Here is a 25,791-nt window from a genome sequence, read left to right as displayed (position 1 = left end):
AATGAAGATTTTATTGTTATTGTTATTTTGCTGTTTTATTCAATTTATTCACAGTTCCAGAATACCACTTCAGTGATATATGCTTTTATCATTTTTTTCATAGCTGGTATGGCCAGGATTTTCCCCTCCCATTTAATCAATATTGACTGCAGATATTGTCATATTATTAATATAAGTAATATGATATTATGCATTGCATTGCTTGCTTAAATTGCTATACACAAATCAAGTGGAAGAGAAAGACACGGTCGCTACTGATTAGAAAAAGAAATTCTAAACTGATATTATTGGCGTAAGTAGGCTGATGTCAGACAGGGTAGCCCTATAATCTAATCATCAGCAGAATTTAGAAGATAGACCCGAGATCCTTTATTTGAAACATTTAAAAATGTTGTAGTGTGTTGGCTTTTTAACTTTGAATACAAACGTCTTGTCTTTTACTTTTGTAGCGTTTTTAGTCAGCTCCCGACGCGATGTTATTCATTGTACGCGCAAATTCAAAGCGTCGCGTCTGGGCACGTTAATGACGCCCGCGCTCTTTTAAACTCGTAATAAAGCGGTGAATGGTTTTTCCAGAAATGACGCAGATCTACAGTACAAGTTTATATTTAGAATACATTGCAATCAATCACTCCAAAATAGATGACGACAACGCACACACCTGCATTACGAGCTGTGCTTCTTTGCGTGCTTATTTAGGCTTTTGCTTCGCAGCACCTGATGGGCTGGCGTTAATGTGACGTAATGTAACAGTCTATGGTTAAGATAAACATCGTCACTATTTTTAGTTAATTAATAAATATTTAAATAAATTGTAGATAGGACATTTGTAGGTACATTTTTTTTTTTTTTTTTTTTGTCCCTCTGTCTGGGCCCCATCCCGCCAATCGGGCCCTAGGCACGTGCCTAGTTTGCCTTTGCGTTAATCCGGCTCTGATTAGAAGTATCTCTTTGGTTGAGACTTAATCTTGACGGGCTGACTTAGGGGTATTATGATTCCATGCTGAGTTATTCTCAAAATTATTTTCACAAAGTATTGTTCACAAATCTGTGAAACGATCCGTCAATATCCGTCAGTTAATTCTCAAATTGTTTTTATGACTTAACTCGTTTGAGGCATTTTTAATTGTTTGCAGCGTGTATAATTGTGCCGATTGCCTTATTTATAGCAATAAAAATAATTTACAATTATATAGATTGTTCAATCTCTCCATAGTGTTACATTTATTAAACAATTATAGATATAGCATACTTAATAAATACAGCTATTCATAAATTATATAATAAAAGATCGAATTTCTTGTCAAAATTAGCATTTCTTTTTACAAAGCATGTGCTGTCCATTCACAAACCCTTTTTGAGCCCAGAAGGCTTTTGGTAAAACAAAGAAGATAATCTCTCTGAAGACAAGTTTCCAAAAATCCATAATGCACCTAATGCACTTAAAATACTTTCTCACAAACCACACAGAACCATTAATAAACTTTCAAAATAGGCTATACAAATAGTGCTGAGTGTTAGGCTAGAGCTTCATATCAACTGTAGAAACATGAGCCGGTTATGTTCGATGTTTAGAAAACACTGTAAAAGATACATAAATAGAGAGAAAAATAGAGAGAAAAAAGCAGATGGACTGAAAATATTCAACAGAAAATCCCATCATGTGTTTGGCTCAAACTGTAGCTTAACATTCGAATCCTACTGACAAAAGCAGGTAACCGGGATACCCTGCTCTTACTTTAGTAGAGTCCCACAGAGCTATAAAAGAGGATTAACCAGGAAACCCTACTCTTAGTTTAGTAGAGTACCGTAGAGCTGTGCCTTGGTGAGACTGTCCTTGCGTGACAGCCCTAGTGTGCCAAATTTTTGGTACGGTTGTTGTGGAGGAGGTGGTGGGGTGGTTCCCTGAGGGGACACGCTGTGCCTCTCGGGTTGATAATGCTGCAGCTCTGCAGCCATTTCCAGAGATCCATGGTCCAGTGACTCATTTGAACTGTTGGGACTTACGTCAACGTACTCTGTTGCCTGTCCCCCAGCTGCCACCACACCGTCCTTGGGGCTGTAGAGGCTTTGCTCAGACTCTTGGCTATCCTCCTTGGAGTGGTACAGGTGAGGCTGGCTTTGCTGCTGCCGTAGGCCTGGGCTGCAATCAGGGCTGGGGCTGGAGAAGGGGTCTAGTACCCCAGCATGATGGTGGTATACATCAGTACCCTCCTGGAAGCTACTGTAGAGAGGACCAAGGCGAATTTTTGCAGGCCGGACAGAGAAGTGCTGCTCAGAGAAGCTGTAAGGTGAGGCCCGCCCGGGACTGCGGTATGAGTGCGCACTCAGATCCTCCACACTCAATTGCCTCCACCGACCAATCAGCTCTTCTTCCTCAGGAGCAAAAGCACTTCCACGGCGACTGTCACCATAGGTGATGCTGGGTGAAGTGGAAGTTGGCAAGGGCTCGTAAGGTTCACTGTAACAGGAGGACATTGTTCTGCTGTAGATAGGTGAGCTACCATTCTGATGGTGGCTTGTCTCAGGTGGTTGGAAAGCATGGGCCTTTGTGAAGGCGCTTGGACTCTCCCTCTCCCAGGAAGAGTCGCTTTTGTGCTCGTATTCAGCCCCATCCCTCCATTCCATGTAAAGGGCAGGGTGGCGAGGAGAAGATGCAGCACTGCTCGGAGGATCCTGACCCTTGTCTTCGGACCCTCCTGCACTAAAGCTGGAGTAAGAGCTGGAGCCGCCTCCCAGAGAGGTTGTAAACTTCCTGAAGTGGTCCTGCGAGAAGCCAGGCTGCAGTGCCATGGATCCCTCTTCTGGGTTGCTATCAGTGGAGTTCTGGGGTTCATAAACCTTCCGCTGTCCATGGAGGTCCATGCTGGGTCTGCGCTCTCGTCTCCGTTCGTCAGGGCAATAAAGTGCGGTGTCACTGCTGTACAGATCTGACTTGTAAGTAGCTCGGAGGCCGAGGCGCTCAGTGCTACCCACAAGGCTGGTGCCCACGAGGAAGCCCTGGCGTTCCTGGGGTTGTGGGCTAGGTGAGCGAGAGGCTTGACGGCTGCAGACCTCATCTGGTTTCTCCAGGACCTTAGCAATGACAGAGGCAGGCACTGTGTCGGCATATGGGGAGTGGCAGAGGGAAGAACCCTCCATGTGCAAGCTCACACGCTCCTGAAACTCTGCAGGCAACTGAGAGAGAGTGAAACAGATTTCCATTAGATGTACCCAATGAACAAAAAGAGTTGAGAGATTCGCACACAAAGAGAAAAGGGTAGGCTGTTATGGAAACCTGTCAGGCAGGGATAAAAGGGAAATAATAGCTCAGATCAGGTCAATATCCTTAAGAGGCTGTAAGAAACATACAAGATTGGTGAATGGAACTGGAAATGGAAGTACATTTGCAAAGCAGACGGTCAAAGATATTAAGACTTCAAATCTGTACTAATGGTCTACGTAAGTACATGGTTTTTAGTTTTTCATTTAGCGAAAATTGGCCAGAGGGTAGAACCACAGATTTCATTGCCACTGACACTACACACAGAGAACTAGGCATCAATCCAATATCACAATTCTTTTTCTTTTTTTTCTTACCTCAGTTCTTTCACCATAGCAACAAGAAGAAAGTAAATTGCAGCTAATTAGCTAACAGAACATGGCTAATTATATAAGCATGATAAGAGGAGCCAAGACAAAGCAAATTTTAGTCCTTTTTCAAACCAATAGGGTCGGTCTTGGTTCAACAAATCCGATTTGATATCTAAGTTATACGACATGTATTGACCTTCTGAGTATTCTTGCTTTTAAGACTTTTGGGCAGCTTTTAAAGAAATTTCTCTGTTATACGGAAACTCTCATAACCATGTGACACCTTCAGCTATGTCCAACTGACTATTTTTAACGAATGCTTAGTGCCAATTCTTTGACATTCTCATATAAAACAATATTCAAGGCTGAATTCCCTGAACACATTGTTACAGACACATTGATGTTTCCATTCAGGTACATCTGCTTCATCAAGTATGAACAGGTTTTTAAAGCAGGCAGCATGCCAACATAAGTCTCTGTTCTAGACATCGTGGGACTGGCATGAGGCATGGAGCAGATTCGATGAATAAAATGCCAAGTTTATTGGCACACACTATTATTATTTAAACTTCCTCCCACTTTCGCCCTTCCAGAATAGTCACTCATTCTTAATTGGGACAGAACCTCAATTTTTCTTTATACGAGGACTTGATTTACTATAGTTGACCTAAATACTAGTATATCCCACTAAATAAAAAGAATCCTGCTTCTTGATTTGCTACATTCATATCAGTCTAAAAACATTTAGCTAACAGAGTTAGTGGTTAAACAATATGGCACTAAAGGGGATGGTTGGGTTTATTTAGATGAAATATCTTTTGGAAAAGGTATTGTGTGGAGGATGTGCAAATAGGCTCTAAATAGAGACCAGAGGTTGTGCTATAAATAACAATTATCCAGCACTTTGACAGACTGCGTTCTATTGTTATTCATCATTGTTATAGACATATTCGATTGTATTTCAGAATATATTAAATGTTTACTGTAGCAGATGTGTGCTTTGCCGCTTAAACCATTTCACTTATAGGTAGTTTCAGAACTGCTGTTCTTTGTTAAAATTGCATGCATGCTAACTTACCTCAGATAACTGGGCTCTGTAGTGTGACTTATTGCACTGCAAGAGCTGTGCAGCCAGGTTACAGTCCTTCCTGTATAAGTCCTATTGAGAGTGGTAGAAAAGGAACATTTGATAATCCAAAGCAAATACACAGTCCTCCAAAAGGCTTCCATTAAGCCTCCGTGAGTAAAAGAAATCAGATTGTCATTATTTCTCTTACATTATCCTCTCTCAGTTTCTCTATGGTCATCTTAGCTTCCATGAGATGATTGTTCAGGACGATGATTTCTCGGCTGAGAGCCCGTTTCTCATCATCGTGGTGCTGTGACTGGATGAAAGGAGCACATTTTCAGAAAAAAATGTATGCATTTACAATGATATAGGCCCTAATGGACCACCAGTAGGAATATTGACGAGTTCACACAGTGAGAAGTCAGTGCACGTCTTAAGTCACCCTGCAGCAGATGGGAATTAATTGGCGTACTTTTAAGGAACATCAATAGCAGGCTGATATCCGATGATTTTCACATAATTTTCCTTTCATACCTGGACCCATAAACTTCAGGGTCATCATTGACGCAATATGTTGCTAAAAAAAATGTGTCAACTATTACAAACTTGGAGTAAACCGTGAGGGGTGGATCCTAATACAGACATGTACTGGTCATAGGATGTACTGCGGCAGGCAGGCTAATTATAATTTAATTGTTTCGAACTTCAAATTAACAAACAGGCTGTGATGCAGATTCAGCGAGCATAATAGACTCACTATCACACTGTCATGTGAAGGCGGACAGGTTGTTGTAATGGACTGTAATTAATGTCAGCCGCACCAGTGGCAGTGTATTGATATTCAAATAGACTCTTAGTGCATTCAGCGCTATTGTACATTTAACACATTCACTAATATGTCACACCACAAAACACGTACACGTATCGACAAAAGTGCGGACAGCGATGTAAACACTTTCATCCAAAAACCCATTTGAACAAAAAAACATTTAAAGAGGGGGATGAGTAGGCTACTTGTAAACACATACGGACAAAAACATTCGCACATTAAAACAAAAAGCAGTGCGCACAGACACCTCTTGAATAATTTGTGCTTTTTTTAGAGTGTGGCCACATGTGTGCACTCACATTTCGGTGTATTTTATCCTCTAAGTCCTGGTTGATCCTCTGCAGTGCTGAGTAACTGCTCTGTATTCTGTGGGAAACACATGAACAAAACGTCTTTCTTCAAATCCTGCACGCACAAGAAGGTCTTACGCCTTCCTTATTTCCTTAGACACATCTGTTACATAATCCCAGGTTTTATTTATTTTTTAAGTCGGTTGCCAAAACTCTCACCAGCGCACCTGTTCATCTTCCGCATTATGTTATGGTATCTGTTGCAATATCAATTCACAACATTTATTTTACAATGGACCGAGGAGCCCAACACATTGCCAAGCCATAACTGTACAACTGACTCCTACACACTTGGCACTGGCTAGCCTAAGTGAAACAATTTCTGTCTCCAAATTCACTTACTATTCATCCGAAGTAGTACGCTAGGTAAGAAATAGTGCATCCCAAATCATAGTATGTTTAAAATATTAAGGCAAAGGTGTCTGGATGATATAGTTTTCCAGTGGATTTTTGAAGTGTGCATCTGTGCAACTTTCTTTTTTGGATAAAATTGTCCACAAACCCCTTCCAAAAGCAATTTTTAAAAGTGCACGGTCTGAAGAAGTCAGTGATGTTTTCTGTTATTCACTTTTTGGAATGGTATTCTCAACTATTTCACAGAAATTGAGTGTAAGAGAATATTTTGATTTACATTTTGGTTTACTGATTACATTGCATAAATGTGCAATTGGCAGTCAGCCATGACTGCTTATTTGTGTTAGTGTAGGTAGTATTTGACTGGTCATGTGATCTCAACATGGCGGCCCCAATGAGTTGACCTGCTCTGTGTAAAATAAAAAAGCTTTTATGAATTTTAAGTTACTGATTTTTTAGTGTAGTAGTGTTTATTTCTCTAGGGGTAAAACTTCTTTAATGAGAAAAAAATTACTGAATGCACCTTTATAATACACTCATAAAGTCCCCTGTGAAAAGTATTCTCTATTGGATTAAAGTCAGGGCTTTGACTATAGGGCAATCCATAACCTTAATTTAGTTTTTAGCCATTAAGATGCGCACCTGATTCCGCATTGGTGTTGGATTCTGTGTGAATTATTGTCCTGCTGCAGTACCAATTACGATTTATATTCAGCTCACACACAAATAGACATTCTTTTTAGGAATGATCTGGTATGTCGCAGAAATTATACTTTCTTCAATGATAGTACGTTGTCCAGGTCAACGGCTGCAAAATATCTCTGTACAATCACAGTGCTGCCATCATGTTTCACTGTAAGTATGACGTTGTTACTGTATTCATTTCTGACCAAATACAAGCAGACTTTCAACCTCCAAAAAGTTCCATTTTGATTTTTGTCTACAGAATATGACCCCAAAACTCTTTTTAGCAGTTTCAGTTCACTTTAGTGGTGACTTTTTCTATTAATAAACAAACAAACAATGGTTTTTAAATATATAGGTGCATCCAAAATCATATATTAGAGTAGGAATAAACCTCATGCCCATTAAAAATTATGTTCTATATTGTATGAATGTGTGTAATATGAATTAAATCCGGACATACTACATCTGCAATGTAGGCTTTATCATGTTACAGTGTCAGTTACGTTTTTTTTATTGTCTATAAATTAGTATACTATTAATTTCACATACGTTTTTTATTTATTATAGTATATGCAGATACTGTGTATGCTTTGTGTTCTGACTAATATAAAACCCTACTGAGAGAGAAACTTGTAATAAAAGACGAAAACAGTATTAACCTTAAAGTCGAGTCATTTGTATAGTGATGAATTTAAATAGATGCTAACATACTGCCATGTTCTTTTGCTACACACTAAAAAAGTATGTTCTTTTCCATCACCAACGAAGTACAAAGTAGGCTAGTTGGGATGAAGACAATTGCCAAGTTTCAAGTCCATTGTCCTGTTAAAAAAGTTCAGTTAATTAGCATATGTGGACGGTAACAGCCCCACTGTTTTAAAGCCAGATGCCACTTTCCTTACCGGCGTAATTTGTCGGTGAACTTGTCGAGCTCCTCCTGGGCTCTGCGCAGCTCTGTCTCCAGGTACTGCCTCGTGGAGTCAAACTCACGCTCTAAAAGCTCCAGCTTATGAGTGGTGTAAGAGAGACGCTTCCGCAGGTCTTCCTTCTGTTCCTGCAGAGAGCTACATAGAGGTGCGCATGTGATTACAGACACAAAATCTGACAAAAATACCCCCTGAATCCTTTCTACATGGACCAGGCAGAGATTCAGGATCAATAATGGGAATGTAAAAAACAAAACAGCTGTTTTGCATGAAGCAAAACCTCAGTTTGGGCCAGATTTACGAATGTATTTCGCTTCATTGTCACTGATGTGATCAATAACTGTCATATAACCCACTAATCGCATTTAGTTTAGCACTTGTGTCAGGAGTGTTTTGATGACCTTTTTAATCCCCAACACTCTTTTTTTTTTCTCATTTCCCACATTGATCCTTAGTCACATGACCAATGCCATGTACATCTATTTATAGATCAAACACTCAAGCGGATGGGGTGAGAGAGATGGATGGAGCCAAACACAGCTTTTTACGATACGTAAGAAAACCACTGACAGCTCTTAATGGGTTTGTATTGATGGACAGATGTGTGGTGAACGATAATGACTTCTCTGGCGTGCCACAAACCAAGCTTGATCAGGCTGTCAGACAACACGTGTCTGAAGCAGTGAGAATTTAACACGTCTGAGAGATAAATGTGCCGACAATCGATACACACATGTATTTGGAAGCGAGCACACATGGAAGACCACACACACTTATTCTCAGCAGGGCACATGTACAGCGGAACACACACACCGCACAGTTTCACACACTATTATCACTTGTGCTGCCTCAATAGAGACTAGGGGGAGGGGGAGCCTTAAGCCAGACTGAAAATGAAAATTCCCTTTACAAAATGTAGTAAGCTGGTACCATGAAAATATTATGATGAATAATTACAATATTCTTATTCATAATACTCCAAGAAATGTCAAAGAACACGCCATTTAGCAGGGCGTGGGGGGTTGGCGGTCGGAGATCGCTCGGCTGAAGTTATGTTTAGCTCAGCCGAAATCACGTTCAGGGTCACCTCAGTCGATGCACTAGTGTTCACTTTTTCTTTCTTTTTTTGCAAGTGAACTAGTGAATTAAAAATAAACAAAAAAATCATCAAATTAAATATTAAAAACTAGGGTTGTTGAGTGTTTAGAACATTCACGAATTAATCCCACTGTAAATAACACATTTCTACAAATAATTGGAAATAGTCCCATGCAACATTAAAATTTGCGATCCCAGGCCTACTGTAGAAACAACATAAATACAATATACGATATAAAATGTTAACTTATATTTCACATTTAAGCCCCTATTCTAACAACTTTTAAGTTAAGTGAACAATATTCACATAAGCCTACAATGTCTCATTTAATGTATGTGTTTTATTAGAAATGTTCTTTGTGGTAGGTGAGAATTAGCCACTGAAAATAAACCATTTGCAAATTTCCAAATGCAAATTGCACAATCTCATCTGATTCCAGCAAAAATCAGCTTTCATTATCATACAGTGAATCTGCCAGCCAGCTTATGATTAACATGTGGAGGCACAAAAGACAGATATAAAATACATTTAGCAAAGATACTGAAACTGTCCAAATTATTACAGGATTAACGGCAGACCAAGCTAGTTGTCAAATGTTTTCTCCAATGTATGTTTTTCAGGGGGATTTAAAAAAAAAAAAAAAACATGTGACAACTTGCCCTAACCTACCCTTTTCTAAATATACGCCCTTGCATTTTTTACTAATAACCTTACAGTTACTGACATAGAGTGTGACAACTAGCCCGAACTCTACCTCATATGAATTTGTCATATGAAGGAGACAAGATGGAGGTAATATACAGGGGTCTGTATATGACACTGCATGATTTGTTCCACTTGTTACCCACTATATATGGACTAACACTAGAGTGTTGGTTCGTGTATTGGTTCACTAATTCCTTTAAACAGCCCTATTTAGCAAACCAATAACACTTCCATAGTCACAAGTGGATTGGAGAGCATGATTATCGCACTGTATGTGTGTGTACAATAGCACATTCATTGGCCAACACTTGTAGCAACAGCACTCATGATGGTGAGGGTGGAACCAATCTGTCACAGCACTATGAGTTCGGCACTCGACGGATGCACATGGCTGATGGGATGACTGCGGTGGGCGGACGACGGGGTTGAGAGAGCATCTTACCTCTTTTTCTGATGTTTACAACCATTTCGAGGGGTTTTAAGGGCCGTTTTCCCAATATATATCTTTTTCATGGTTTTTCGCAGTAGGCAACCTCTCATGAGGGTTGTGTGTATAAATTCTCTGCTCCCTACCAGGGATTCGGCTTATTCCTGCTCGAGTCTGAGGTTAGCTTTCCCATGCAGTCCTGACAGACCGCTGGAGATCCTGCCAACAGAGCAAAGAGAGTGCTGGGGTGGCGCTTGCAATCATATTACAAAACTATAGCCACAGCAATTAAGAAAGTGTCATCAAACTTGCGGTTCATCTTGAAGCTTCATGCGTGAAACTGTCGCGGCGAGAGCGAGCATGCGGCGACAGGCGTAATTAACCTCTTTGGGCCGATGCCACTGCACTGAGGTTTCGTGTGACTGGGGGTCACAAGCGCGTTCCTGAGCAACGAGATGAATTAATGTAGGAACGCGATGAGACAGCTTGCGACTTCATCAAAAGTGTATTCACATGCACAACCTTCTGTGAACGTAGATCCGCCTAGTTCATCTATAGAGCCCTGCAGCTTGGGGAATATTTATACCACACTTTCCACTTAATAGGGTTCGAAACAAGGCCTGAAACTCTTCAAAAGTTTGAAAGGAGGTGCTTAAATTTCAGAAAAGGACTTATATGAGGAATATTTGCAACCCTGTTGGGTTACCATTCCCAAAATTAACAAAACATGCCTGAATACAGTTTAATACCCTGATTAAGGTGGGGTTTTTTTTTTGTTTGTTATAGACATTGCAATAAACATTAAATAAAATCTTATATGAGATATTGTGTTTATTTTTTAAAGAGGTTTGACATTTTTGCAACCCTGTTACCAAAATGAACAAAACACGTCTAAATATAGTTTAATATAAGGTGCTTTTGTTATAAGCATTGCAATAAACGTTAAATAAATGTATGATAAACACACACACACACACACACACACATATATAATGAAAAACAAAACACATATACAATGTTTCCATCCAAAGTTGCGGATTTAACTTATGCACAAAATTGGACTATAAAACATTTGCGAATAAAGCACCGTTTCCATCCCATGTGTTCAAGAGAACAAAATCGTCACTTCCTGGGAATTTAGCACACAATATTTGTAATAAAAATGGAATTTGTTGGAAATTTATGAGCGTGTTTTCTTAACGGACAAGAAATGATCCACCTCAACTGATCCGTATTTTTTAAAATTTTGCTAATTTTGGCATTTCCATCAAGTGTTTTTTTTTTTATTTCTTTTTATGTAATATTCCAAATTGCACGTAAAAATATGTGGAAGGAAACAGTCATAGTTAACAGGTTTTGCCTAAATTTAACTATGACTCACTAGATGCTAGTTACTTTGGGGACCAAAACTTATACTGTATAGGAGAAAATAATTGTTTGATATTTTTTCTTCCAAAAACTTTAGTAACATGGCTGAATGTTTGAGCTTGTGTGAAAGCTGTTACTTTATCTGCAAACTTTGAGAAATTTTAATGAGATTATTCCACCATATAATAGAAAGGGTCCAAATTATGTTAATACTTTGTTGTCACAATTTAAAGGAAGAATCCATTTTCTGTAATGACATGCAAAATGTAAGTATTAGTGAGTAAATCATTAAATTCAGTTTTAACTAAAAGAACTTACATAACAGAATATGTGAAATTTATTGCGTTGTGGTATGATTTTAATTGGCGATACCAAATGTTGCACCAGACTCCAAAAGTGGTGGGGCAAAATGATTTTGGGGTGCACAATGGGGATTAGGATTTTGTGATTTTGAGCGCTTGACTACATTACATGCATACATTTGAAAAGTAGGCATTTACTACAATCTAATTTAGGTATCATTAATTAATATTTATTTCATGCATTTGATCAATAATCATTAGAAATATATGAGAATTTGACAAGACAAAATTAGACTTTTGCAGACATTTGAAGTGGTTTCATTTCACAGGCAGTATCTAATAGTCAATGCTATTTTAGTATCATTGACAGACTATCAGAGTTCTTGTTAATATTTTAGATTGGATTTTATTTTTAGGTTATCTGCAGTAGTAAGTTTTTGTAATTTGTATTAGTTTTTTATGTCTATATAGTTTAGATTTAGTTTATTTATTTAATTCAACTTAAATTAAATAAAAATGAGAAATGTTTCCTTGGCAACTAGCTTAATGGTACGGTGTTGCCATATGGAGACAATTAATTTCTACTCGTTTTCTTGTTATTCAGAAAAAAATACAATATATTGCACTATGGGAATTAATAGGACAGCCAATGATGTGCTGTTTATGGATTCACGTCCCTCCTAAACTCTCTCACGGAAGACACCTGTTGAAGTGCTCCAGAAATTGCTCTATTAACCTCATTTCTAAACGTCTCTTCTCAAGGGGGATATTTTCGCAGCGTCTTTGATAAGTAAATTAGATATTTTTCTTCACAAATCAACTTTGTCAACTGTAAATTGAGAAAATATCAATGTTTCCATGTGGCAACGTACTGTATGAAAGTATGTATGTACGTATTGTATTTCCGCATTGGATTTTTTTTATAGATAGTAGCATTAACAATATGATTGCAGTTATTTATTTATTTGAATAGTTTTTATTGTAGTATAGTTGTATTTATGTATAAATAACAATTGATTTCTTCTTTTCAGAAAATGAATACAGCAACATTTTACGGAAAGGGCAATAGGAAGAGTGCAGAGTTAGCTCTTCCATGTGATGAGAGTGAGGATGAGTTCGCCCAATGGTTGGGAATGATAAATGACAGGGATCTTCTTATTTTTTGGTTTGCATGAGTCCCAATATAAATCTATCAATTTCTAAAAGAAAAGTGCAATTAAATAGAAAAGAAAATCATAATTCTATAAAAAAAACTACTTTTTTGACCATGTTCCATTGTGGTACAGTATTGCCATATAGCAACGTTTATTACGATTTTAATAATAACCCTTCTAGCAGTAACAGATTTATTTAGATGTTAAAATGTTAGTTAATAAGATAATCTAACATATGGTTAAAATAAAAAAAAAACATGGTTTTTGTGTCACGATCATGTCCTGTTTAGTTCAATAGTCATGTTCTGTCCAGGGGTACGTTTACACGACAATGGTGTACTAAAAAAGGAAACGGTTTTCCTTTTTTTCTTTTGTTTTTCACGTACAGACGACAACGTTCACACAGATCTGCGAAAACAACTAAAACGCTGTATTATTCTGCCAGGCCATTAGTTGGCGATGTCACCTTGTAAAGAAACACTATGCGTCTACTGAACACATAATACGCATGAGCATGAGCATCACCGTTTAGTTTACGTTATCGTTTTCCCGTTTTCAGACCCCCAAAATGCCATTGTCATGTAAATGAACGGCCAAAACGTATAAAACGTTTTCCGTTTTTGGTTGTTAAGAGTGTTGTGTAAACAACCCCTCAGTTCTCACTCATTTGTTTGTTACCATGGTTTCTGATTAGTTCCACACCTGTTCCTTGTCTTGTTGAGCTGTTTTCTTACGCTGCGTTCCAGACAGCTCGGACTTTGGAATTTTTCCCACCTCGTTCTTGGAAATAACGTCTGGAACGCCACTCAAAGTCGGACATTCGACATGTGAACTCGAGATACATCGATCAACCCCAATCTCAGTGAGACGCGTCATTTGACGTCACTCCCAAGATGTCGCAAGTCCCACTTTCGATGAGCATTAATGTAGAAACAAACTTTAACATTAGACATTAAGTTTATGTAATAATACCTTAGTTTTTGCTGTTCAACAGCTGATTTCAAAGGGATTTTAAGTTGTTTTTATTCTGTTAACATGAAAAACATGATATACACTCGGTGTCGTAGCGACATCATGGGGTCAACATGTGAACATGTCTGATTGCCTGGAACTCAGAGGTCTGATGTGAGACATTTAATTTGCGATATTCCCACGTCTAAACTCGTCTGGAATGGCTGCGTTATATATAACATATATATATATATATTAGTTCTGCGTCAACATATATGTGAATATGTAGGGTTTGTTCTGTGGAATCACAATCCTTCTGCGTCACGCTCTGTTTTCGATTAATTTACACACAAATGGGATACCAATTTTTTATTTATTTGTTTATTTAATCAAGGACAATACACATTAATAATACATCAATATATGAAATGCGCCAGATTTTGCCAAATTGGCTAATTTTCATCCTTAATCCCTTGGCAGGTTGATGTTTTGAATATTATCTCAAATGTTCCCAACTCAAAAAATGAAACAATAAAATGATGACCTTAACAGCTTGTTTATACAGTTGTTATACAGTTTGTGATATGTGGAAGAATCATGGAGTTCATACATAAAGCTGCTGCTTCCTTCCAAACTATTTCTAAAAAGTCTAAAATTGGCTAAATTAAATTTCACTGTGTTAACTTTCTTCACACTTCACTTGTTTTTTTTTTTCAGAGAAACTGTTAGTATTTCTAAATATTTAATTTGATGTATGACCTCAAGTTTCTATCCCTGGACTGACAAACACTTGTGGTTTTGCATCATAATTTGCACTTTTAGTAAAAAAAGAAAAGAAAAATGAAACATGGCAAAAAGGTGTAAACAACATTTAGTAAGCCATTGTGAAACCTGATCCATCGTAAAAGTCATTTTCTGAGCAGCCTGTTGCTGACTGTACAAAATAACATCATCAGCTTACATTTGACAGGCAGACATTTGGTAAATCATTTTCATACATACTAAACAACAGTGGGCCTAAGATAGATCCTTGTGGTACTCCAATGTTAGAATCTAAATATTCTGATGTTGTGTTTATAACCCTTACAATTTTATAAATATGATTTAAATCACATTATGGCCTCGATTGAAAAATGTTAATTAGATAACATAAAGCAAAAAAAAATCATGATTTACCAAAAGCTTTCTTAAATCCAGCACCAACTACACCTCGTTTATCCATCTTTGATTTGATATTTTCCAGCATAAAACCCCATTTAACCCTATTTATGGAAACTTTTTTTACTTGTCTGATTTTATTTTTGAACAAATACTCTCAATAAAAGACATACATTTTCCTGTTTTCCTGTCCTTATTTCCATCTAGTCCATCAGGTGAGGATGGAGAGATTTGTTGCAACAACTGATTATGCATTTCTCTTTGGTTTCCCCCACCTCTGACTCATCGCACACTCGCATTTTTTTCTCTCTCTCCCATCTGAATCACTGCAGGGCGTCAATATAACACATCTCCCTAAATCCTCGCCCACGAACATTTACCACATCACGAGGGGCAAGTATACTCCCACAGCAGGCCATGGAAGTCAATGCGTCTTATATCACGAGGGGCTGCATCCACTGCATTGGCTGCATTTGATCTTTCGGAAAGAGCAGCTGACATTTTAGAGGCGCGAGGGGAGGGAATGAAAGACAAGTGGAGCTGGAAGATTAGAGGGGCAGGAGTGAGATGGAAGAAAGGAATGAGAGCGACAGAAAACGAGAGGTGTGAAACGGCCCTCTCATCTCACCTCCACTTTGTATTCTGCACTTCTCAACGCAGGGAGATTATCTCCCAGGAAACCCCTCATCACAAACACACTCATTGCTGCATAGACATAGACTCCAAGATGCACCAAACACTCGTGAATCAACTAAACTTTCAAAGTCAACATGGCAACAAAATTGGCCAAATTTACAATTGTATCTCATGTGAACATTTGTACAACATTTACTCCAATAATATAAACAACAAAAAAAAGTTGTGTTGTTGTGAATATGTATCTTTAATCAGTAACAACAAATTTCCATAGTATTTTTTTTTATACTAGGATGTCGATGGGGTCCAGAAACAGTTTGGTTACCAATATTCTTCAAAATATCTTCCCATATGTTCAACAGAAGAAAGAGTTAATGCAGGTTTAGAACATCAAGAGTAAATGGTGACAGAATTTCCATTTCGGGGTGAACTATCCTTTTTATTGTCAATGTTGAAGTACATAATATTTTTGTGGAAACTGTGATACGTGTTTTAAAGGATTCTTTGATGAATAGAAAGTTTAAAAGAACAGCATTTGAAATAGAAATTGTTTGTAACAGTAGCCTGCGTATTTACTGTCACTTTTGATCAGTTTATTTTGTCCTTGCTAAATAAATTTATTAATTTCTTAAAACAAATATCTTTTACTGTTGCAGTAAAATGAGTAAGTAACGACTACTTTTTAAATTACTTTTATATTTTGAAGTTGTTTATAACATTGATTTTAATAGTATAATATTGTACCAAATTGATAAAAAAAATACAAAGATACAGAAAATGATTAAAAAAAATTACTGCCGTTTTATGAATATTAATTAATCAGGTACTCAATAACTGAATAATATACCTGTTATCGCTGTAAAGCTAAATCTGTATTGTAAAAGCGCTATGAATAAAGGTGACTTGACTCAATAAAAAAGTAACTGTCGTCTGATTATTAGTATTTTAAAATGCAATACAATCTACTTGCAAGTAAGAGCCGAAGCAGTGATAACTATTTACGCATTATTTCAGTCTACTGTTTTAGCAAACACAACTTAGAGCTTCATTCTCCACATTCCCGGCCAAAAATCCTCCTCAAAAATCAAGACGGAAGTACTCCTCCACAATCAATTGTAAACTCGCATTCAGGTCTGGCTCCTTTCTGGCATGAAACGCCCACTTTTTTTACAATGCACTCAATTCCCAATAGCTACAATCAAGCCCTGCCCTACATTTCTTTTTCTCACTGAATATTCATATTATGGAAGTACAACGATTTGTGAATGCCATTTCATTCTGGCTTTAAAAAGAAAAGCCGAAAAACTCACACAAGGCACACTGGAACAATCCAGTCATTTATCTGCTCTGACTTGATTTGTTGTTACTCTCTCTGTCTTTCTCGCCTCTATCTCTCACTCTCTCTTTCACTCTCGCATCATCCCTCCTTCCACCAGCCACCCACTTGCAAACAGCGGGGAATAATTATGGTTTAAGTGGATTATGCGGCCTGCAGATGGCAGATAAACGAAAAGGAGATGAATCAGGACAGTCTATCCGGGCAGAATTGAGGATGAGCAACGGAAATCTGATGGGTGGAATGGGATTCCAGGAAGCAGCAGCAACACGTTGTGCCGAGGGCCATGTTAAAATGTGTCATGGTGCCCAGCAAATCAATTGGGGAGTCATTTTTGCTCTTGGATGAGATGCTTTTTTGTGGAAAGTTAGGATAGGAAAGTTTGCTGGGACGCCATCATGTCCTGACACCGAATGAGAATGAAATGTGTCATCCCGGAGGAACTTTTTGGTCGGGTTAAGCTTTTCATCCAGCCCGTTCTCATCCCAAGGCGTCATCTAACTGACGCTTTTGACCATGCGTCAACATGCCGACACACATGGTACCCCTTAAGCGTCAATATGAGACGCGCCTCCTAGTGGTCTAACCATAGACAGTATAAGAAGTGGACAGAGCCATCTCATTGGAACTCAGTTGAGACAGTTGAAGCCCATTTTTAGCGATTTTTGAGCACTTCCGTTCCTGACGCGCAGACTCAAACCGACTCAAACTAAGCTTGATGACGTGAGCAACCTGTCTGACAGACGTTAATCTTCTAGTAGCTGTGCGTGAAAATTGCCAACGTTAATCTTGCAGAGACGGGGAACTTGAGCAAAGAGTTCTTTGGCGTGAGTGAGCAGGAGTAACAATACAGGAGTAAGTATTCCGTTGCTTTTATGGACTCATTATCTATGGGATTCTCCCTTGACGGGACGTCCCCCCGATTGCCTGCGAGCTTCTCCTCCTGTCTGTACGGTAATTTCTGTACAGCGCGACAGAGAGTCGAGTGGTTATGACGCAATCGTTAGCCTATTTTTACTAAATCTGTTTCTACGGGGCCATAATGTAACATAGAAGGTAATGGAGCCCTTTATACATTGTCGTGTTTCTTTAGAAATAAATCATGGACAAATGGAGTCTTTAAACGCCTTAGATGTAAAGTTATTCGCTGTCAAAGTGACGCCAAAATGAATGGGAGTCAATGGAAATGCTAACGCAAGTGAAGTTCTGCTACAACATGGCGGCACCTGGCCGGCTTCAACTTCCTGTCGATGGATTACCCCCTTGGGTCTAACCCTAACCCTACCCCAGACCTAAACCTACCCATAACGGAAGCGTCATCTAATTGACGCTAAAGGGTGCCATGTGCGTCGGATTTAGACGCATGGTCAAAAGTGTCAGTTAGATGACGCCTTGGGATGAGAACGGGCTGTTTCATCAATGCTTAATGCCTACGATTTGGCACTTTTAAAACGAGGGGGCCATTTACACAACTTTTTATGTGTTTTGGACGTTCATCTACCTGACAACTGCGTTTCGGGGGCCTGAAAACGGAAACTTTTGAAAAGGTGTTTCAAAGTGCACGTTCTTGAAAACGATATCGTTATCGTCTCTGTGTAAACTACAAAAACGAATTGTGAAACCGGTGACATCATGCGCATGCGTATTACGTGTTCAGTCTGTAGGCGTGTAGTGTTTCTTTACAAAGTGACATCGCCAACTACTGGCCTGGCAGCAGAATACAGCGTTTTCAATCGTTTTCGCAGATCCATTTGAACTGAGATTATTTTGACAACATTGTCGTCTGTACGCAAAACTTTTCAAAAACGCAAATGATGGTGGACAGGTTACCCAGAGTGTAAGTGACTCTAAAAAAGTTATTAATTAATTGCTACTTGAGCTGAACGATTAATCCTTAAAAGATCAAGATCTCAATCCAGACATCCATGCGATCTCATTCCTAGATGACAACGATTCGCCTGTGTATTCACATTCAAATCCGCATCGGTGCTGCCGCTGATCCAAAGAGAGCGGTTGTCATGTATAAGTACACTAAAAAAAAATGCTGGGTTGTTTCGACCCAAATTTGGGTCAAATATGGACAAACCCTAAATGTTGGGTTAAAAATGTAATTAAAAAAATTACAGTTGAAAGTGAAAGTTGAAGTTGGGTTAAAATTTTAAATTACATTTTTAACCCAACATTTGGGTTTGTCCATATTTGACCCAAATTTGGGTTAAAACAACCAAGCGTTGTTTAGAGTGTATGAAACTGCTCCACAAATAGTATTTTCAACAACACAGTATTGTTATTTCTTTGTTATGAATATATTCATATTATCACAGATGTACTGGGATAAAAGTGTATAGTTCGGAAATAGACACTGATGTGTACGGAAGAAATCACCTTTTGAAAATAACGCGACGCTTCAAATAACAATTGTATCGATTACATTGTTACGCCAGTAGGTGGCGACAATAGACTGTTAAAAAATGTATTTGTCATTGAATCATTCACTCAAGAGATTTGCTCAAAAAAACTGATTTATTCAGTAATGAAACAATTAAGTGTTTACAAATGAGTTGTTGAATCATTCAGTCAAACCATTTTTTTTTTAAATAATTAATTCAGATTTATTAAACATTTTAAACAGACTGCAGCAATTATCATTTTTGTCAGATCCTCTGGTAAATTACGTTATTTTGTTTAGTTGTCTGTTCAGAATCGCGACATTTATTTGAAATTCTCAATTTATCCAGAATCGTGCAGCTCTTACATCATCAACAATGTAATGATGTAATTACTCTCTAAAAAGTATCGGATTACTTATTAATGATTACTTTCTAAATCCCATATCAACGTCGACCAGTTGAACAATACAAGGATAGACACAAAACTTGATTCTTCCAAATAAACAATATACAATTGCACAAATTATTCCCCAACTGACCAAAGTGTGTAAAGGAAGAAGGTTACATTAAAAGAAAATGCGTTTCAACATTAAAATTAGATTTTTTTTTTTAATAGTTTTATGTAGAATTGTTCTATAAAATATGTAATGCAATTACTTCAGAAGTAACTGTAAATATATTAAAGAAAAATTAAGAGTAATCCCTTACTTTACTTTTTCAAGGAAAAGTAATTAAATTACAGTAATTTGACAACTTAGTATTTTACAACACCCAACTCTGGACAGGTTATATCAGCAACTCAAAAGGAACATGATCATATTTCACACCAAAATAAATGAATTAATACTATATGAAATTACTTTAATGAACACTTCTTTTTTGGGGGGAAAAACAAAATAATGACAATAACAATAAAAAAAAACTAATGGTCCTAAAAATATGAGTATTTGTCTTTAAGCAAAATATTTGTATTTTTATCATTATTATATACTTTTGGTGCGAAATATAAGTTGTGCATGTTCTTGACAGTTTCGTGAGATTCAACAATTTCATTGATTTATACATTCCTCGTGTTTTTAAGCAAATGAAAATACACATGCACACACCACCAATACCTCTGAGAGGCAGGGATCTGATATGAAATATTAAGCCTACAAGTCTGAATGTTGGCAGGCTGAACGGTACGGGAAAAATTCTGAACATGTGGGCATTTGAACACATACAAGAGCAAACAGACGAGCTCACGTGTGTTAAAAATAGCAGCGCTGATTGATTTAAAACATGTTATAATAAACGATTCTTCAGAACAGACAGAGAACATCAGAGCCCAAGGCTGCAAAACATGGATTGTTTTCAGCCACGTCATTGCAGATATCATTCAACTGATGGAGTAAATACTCAAAACAACATCAACTGAAACCAACAGAATGATCATATGCAACTGTTTTGGGCAGTCTTGTATACCATCTATGCTTATATGATCAGAAGTCATTTTTAATACTATATTGATGACATTCAGGGGGTGTAGCATTATTTCAAAATTTTGCTAAATAATTATATTTTTCAAAAACCCTTGTCGTAATGTGTTTCCACACACACTTTTCAAATCATTAAACCCCTGATTACATTAAGCACATTTCTGTTAGATTGGTCTTTGTTAACTTTTGAAATCAACTCTCATACACATCTCGGGATATATTTCTATACATATCATAGCCTACATAGCAAACTATACTACAAAACAACAATATTACCATATTTTGAAATGGCTAACCATGCATGCATTCATTTTGCAGATATATATCAATACAATATGTCTGAATCATATTTTGACCCCCCCCCCCCACATCCCACATCCCACATCCCCCCTAATTCTCATTAATGTAATATAAAAAAAAGCCATCATAGTGTTTGTTGTATTTTCTTTAACCTATACCAATTTATAATAAATAAATATTGTGTCCAGACTGAAAAGATTTCATGCACACACCCCCACACACACCCACACACACACAAATATATTATTATGGTTATTTATATGGTGACTTGAACAAATGTTACTTCATGTCCTTTGAAATGTAATATCTGAAATAAACGTGAATGGTGCAAGTCCTACTCTGTAGAGGAAGATTAAAAGGACCAAGAAGCAGTGATTTCAGTGTGTTACATCAGATTTGCTGCACTGAGGGGTCAAGGCAATATTGGGCATTTGCAATAATTTGGGATGATAATTAGTGTTTCACCTTATGTGTGCATATTCTGTCCACCACCCCTCATGTATCACCTTTGCAGAATCATTGCTGACCTAAAGATCCAGACCTCAGCATATTTTATGGTTATTCCACACAATGCAGCAACTTCATCTATGCAGCTTTTAATGGAAGTTATCCAACGACTGCTTCCCATGTAATCAATTCAAATGAATTGTTAATTATTCAATCCAGCTCAGGCAGGATCAAAATTGACAGATTATAATTTGGTGCACTGTTAATTTAAAACATTGCGTACACTAGACCAGTGGTCCTGGAGTTCCCCCAGCACTGCACATTTTGGGGCCGTTTACACAACACTGTTTTCAACAAAAAAACGTTAAAAGTTTTGTGCGTTTTGGCCGTTCATTTACACGACAACAGCGTTTTGGGGGCCTTAAAACGCAAAAAAACCAAAAAAACTTTTGACGAGCATGCGTATTATGTGTTCAGTCTATAGGTGCGTAGTGTTTCCTTTACAAAGTAACATCGACAACTACTGGCTTGGCAGAATAATATAGTGTTTTTAGTCGGTTTCGCAGATCCCTGTGAACGGGGTCGTTTTCACAATGCTGTCAGCTGTACACCGAAAATGCAAAGGAATTTTTTTTTCATTTTTAGTACATCATTGTCATGTAAACGGGCCCTTACTGTAGATGTCTCCCTAATCAAACACACCTCATTCAACTCATCAGTTCATTAGTAAAGACCTCAGATGGGTGAGTCAGATAAGAGAGAATGTGCAGTGTTGGTACTCCAGGACCAGGAACCAATACTAGAGCAGGGGTTCTCAACTCTGGCCCTGAAGATCCACTGTCCTGCAGAGTTTAGTTCCAACCCTAATCCCCAATCCATACACCTGAACAAGCTAATCAAGTTTTCCAGGTTCACTAGAAAGTAGGGCTGGGTATTGACACAAATTTCACAATTCGATTCGATTTCGATTCACAAGCTTGCAATTCGATTCCGATTCGATTCGATTCAATATTGATTATTTTGGATATCAGGTACAATACATGGCAAATTTTCTCAAGGAAAACAAATCTCTTAACTAATGCTGTAAACTATGGGAGTCAGTTGTAGCCTACTAGGCTTCATTAGCCTACTATATTGGTAATTGTATACTGATTTGTATACAAACACTTAAATTACACTTTTATTTATTTTTATAATAATAAAGTTATATGAAATATAAACATTTAAATGGTAGCTGTCATAAAAACTTGCCAGATTTATTCAAACATCCATTAAATATCGAATTTATTGAATATGTAATATGGTGCATATATTTAGCAAAATGCTCCTCTTTAGAGTTAATTTTTCTAGCTGACTAACGAATTTATAGTCACATATGGTTTTTCTGAGGTAAATGTGACGTACATGACATTGTTTACAAGTTGTTTTACTGGCATCTTTCCACGGTTGAAACACTGATTGAGCGATTCCATGTAACATGATACGGATTTCGACAAGTTGTACTCTATCTTTTAACACAGTTTCAGACGTTCATTCAAGTTTATTTCGCGCTGTAACAGGTATTATTAAGGCGGAAGAGAAGATCATGTGCGCTGCTGCTTCTCTTGAGCTGAGCTGAGCCAGAGCGATCTCACGCCACAGCGCCAAAATGGTATTTATGTTTTTGAATTTCGTAAGAAAATGGACGTAATTTGAAATTTGAGACTTTATTTAGTATCAATAGTAACAAAGCACAAAGATCATTGCGATTTATTGGATTGGATGCGCGCTACAATGTCTTGAGATTTAAGAATCGATATCGGTTCGTAAAAATGAGAATCGATTAATATCGAGAAATCGATATTTTTTACCCAGCCCTACTAGAAAGCAACAGGCAGGTGAGTTTGATCATGCTTGGAGCTGAAACTGGAACTCGGGGGTTTGCCCAGAGTTGTTCTAGACTTTATACAGAGTACCTGAGAACTGCATCCCCTACTGTGATTGCACATAGATGATTGAGTCTACCGATGTTCTTCTTCTTACTGTTGTCTTGCATTTTAATTGTATTTGGTTTGGTGTGGTGTTTAATGTTTTCTGTATTTGTGGCTATTTATGCTGTTGGAATATCGTTTTAATGTAAAGCACTTTGGCCAACTCACGTTGTTTTTAAATGTGCTATACAAATGAACTAAACTAAACTTCTATCTCTTCTATGTTTGATTGCATTTTAATGTGTTCATTGCAGTAAATTTAATTTGTAAATAAATGTTTAGACAGTGAATGTTGGACCCTTGTTCTGCCAACTGACATCTTCTCTGCCAACTGTGACAAGTGCTCTTCATCATAGATGCCAAGTCCTCGCAAGCACCTTTACTTTGCAGTTTCTCATTTCTCTTAGCAACACGAAGACAAGTAAGCTAAAATCCATCAGCATGACTCGAAACATTTCTGTTTCTCCCTGTGATTTATTAATAATTCATGGGAAGGAGGGGAAACCCCCAATAAATCCATCCAGCCTCCCTCACAGAGCTTGAGTCATCCCTTTCCCCCCCACATGACTTCTATACTATAATATACAGCAGCAGCAGTGAACACCTAGCATGCTCATAAATAATTGCCCGAGCCCCATCTCTCATGTCGCCTTAGGGAACAGCGATCTGATGACAGCACATGCACAGCTTGAATATTCTCCAGCCAATGGAAAGGCGCAGTTCAGTTTGGGAATGGCCAGTATGCGCCTTGCTATCTCTCTACAGGTATTCTCCGATCATGCTTGGGAAAGAGGGAAACGAAACATGCACATTCTGAAAAGCAAATGTAAATAGTCAAATGGATGTGTCTATGATATATAACCAACCAAAACGACTGAGCTTTCAAAAGAAGCTGGAGGTTTTTCAACTAACTAAACCCCTATTTTGCGGTGGAGAACGCGGGCTATTCCTGCTTCCTACATCATCACGGGGGTGAATTCCTGCTGCAGTCCTGCTTTAAACTGCTTTAACAGACATTTAAAGAGCGTCATCAATAAAAGGAAGAGAAAAAGAGGGGTAGAAGAATAGAAAACGACAGAAAGGTGAAGCTGCTTACCTTATGGTCTGCATCTCCTCTTCCGAAGCCTGGAAGAAGGAATAAGAGGATATTACTGAAACGAACGTGCGCCTGGTTCCCGAAGCTGCCAAGGCATCACTGCGCAGTCTGAGCCACACACAGCCTCTCTCTCTCTCTCTCTCGCGCTCACACTCTCTCTCCTTCTGTCTCTCTCTTTTCTCTCGCTCTCTCTCCCAGTGCCAGTATACTTCTGCACCGATCTCATGTGTGAGGAGGGGAGAAATCTTGACAGATTAAGTGCGAATGGAAGGCACAGTTGCAGCCAGAATGCAGATACACAACATCATGCACGCCGCCCCCTCTCCTTCCTCCTCCCCAAGAGAAACTCACTCATAGGCTTCACGGAGATCCAAAGGATGCGAGGACAGACAGCAGACCAGAGAGAGGGAGAAGGTGAGAAAAAGAGTGTGAGAGGGAGAGATAGGTTCAGGAGGGAAACAGGTGGGCTCATCTGTTGATGGGGAGGCTCTCCGGTTCTCACATCCACTGCGTGTTACAGCTTTCTTTCTCGCTCGGTCTGTCTCTCTGCCGCCCCATGAATAATGCAAGAGTGAGATTATGTCAGAGGAATTCACATTCTCATTCAGATTTAGTGTGCAGCAGTGACCAAGGACCGTTCCAGCAGTCCTATTAATTCAACACCAGGCAGGAAGTGCGTGATCCAGTGTAGTATGAGACATTCAAGTTAGTTTAATAATGTTCATGCCAATATAAAAAAAATATAAAGTCATTATGCTATGTTTGTACATTATGCTAATTTTACTAAGTTATATATTTGTTTGTGTTGCATACAGGGCTTGACATTAACACCCGCCAACCCGCCAAATGCGGGTGCATTTCACCCGTGGCGGGTAACACAGTCACTCTCACTAGCCACTTTGGCGTGTTGAAGATTTGTAGTCTTGTCAAAGGACATCTGACATAACAAACGAATTGCAATTTGACACTATGCCACTACCACTCCCATGAGTACCACCTGCACATAGTTTAGTGTTTGCTCATTGGTCCATTCGTGAATCCTCTTGAACGACAACACTGCAAACAAGAAGACACGCGGAGATTAAACTCGCGGACTGTGCGACGAACTGGGCTGTTTTAGTCTGCCCTTAATTATCAACTTAATGTGATGATATAGCGATCTTTTTTTAATAGCAGGAGAATCCAG

At 38.2% G+C, this 25,791-nt stretch overlaps 1 protein-coding gene across 2 annotated transcripts; it reads right to left on the bottom strand.

Moving 5' to 3' along the window:
* Positions 1 to 1,293: 1,293 nt before the first annotated feature.
* Positions 1,294 to 24,918, bottom strand: si:dkey-174m14.3 (uncharacterized protein LOC563117 homolog). Of its 2 annotated transcripts, XM_056262703.1 has the most exons (7): positions 24,606 to 24,916; positions 10,035 to 10,238; positions 7,765 to 7,926; positions 5,771 to 5,837; positions 4,851 to 4,958; positions 4,652 to 4,732; positions 1,294 to 3,177 (listed from the first exon to the last, which is right to left on the bottom strand). In XM_056262703.1, exons 2-7 carry the CDS (start codon positions 10,130 to 10,132, stop codon positions 1,792 to 1,794), a joined length of 1,902 nt encoding a protein of 633 aa, XP_056118678.1. In that variant the 5' UTR covers positions 10,133 to 10,238; positions 24,606 to 24,916; the 3' UTR covers positions 1,294 to 1,791. The 2 variants fall into 2 exon arrangements, with proteins under 2 accessions (XP_056118678.1, XP_056118679.1); XM_056262704.1 differs by lacking the exon at positions 10,035 to 10,238 and having other exon boundaries at positions 24,606 to 24,918.
* Between the last annotated feature and the right edge of the window lie 873 nt (positions 24,919 to 25,791).

This window comes from Rhinichthys klamathensis, unplaced genomic scaffold (genome assembly GCF_029890125.1).
Source record: "Rhinichthys klamathensis goyatoka isolate OS25496 unplaced genomic scaffold, OSU_Roscu_1.1 h1tg000196l_1, whole genome shotgun sequence".
In the NCBI taxonomy this organism is placed as follows: domain Eukaryota; kingdom Metazoa; phylum Chordata; class Actinopteri; order Cypriniformes; family Leuciscidae; genus Rhinichthys; species Rhinichthys klamathensis.
Note: the sequence above shows the minus strand (reverse complement) of the source record. Positions and strands in the feature narration are given on the sequence as shown.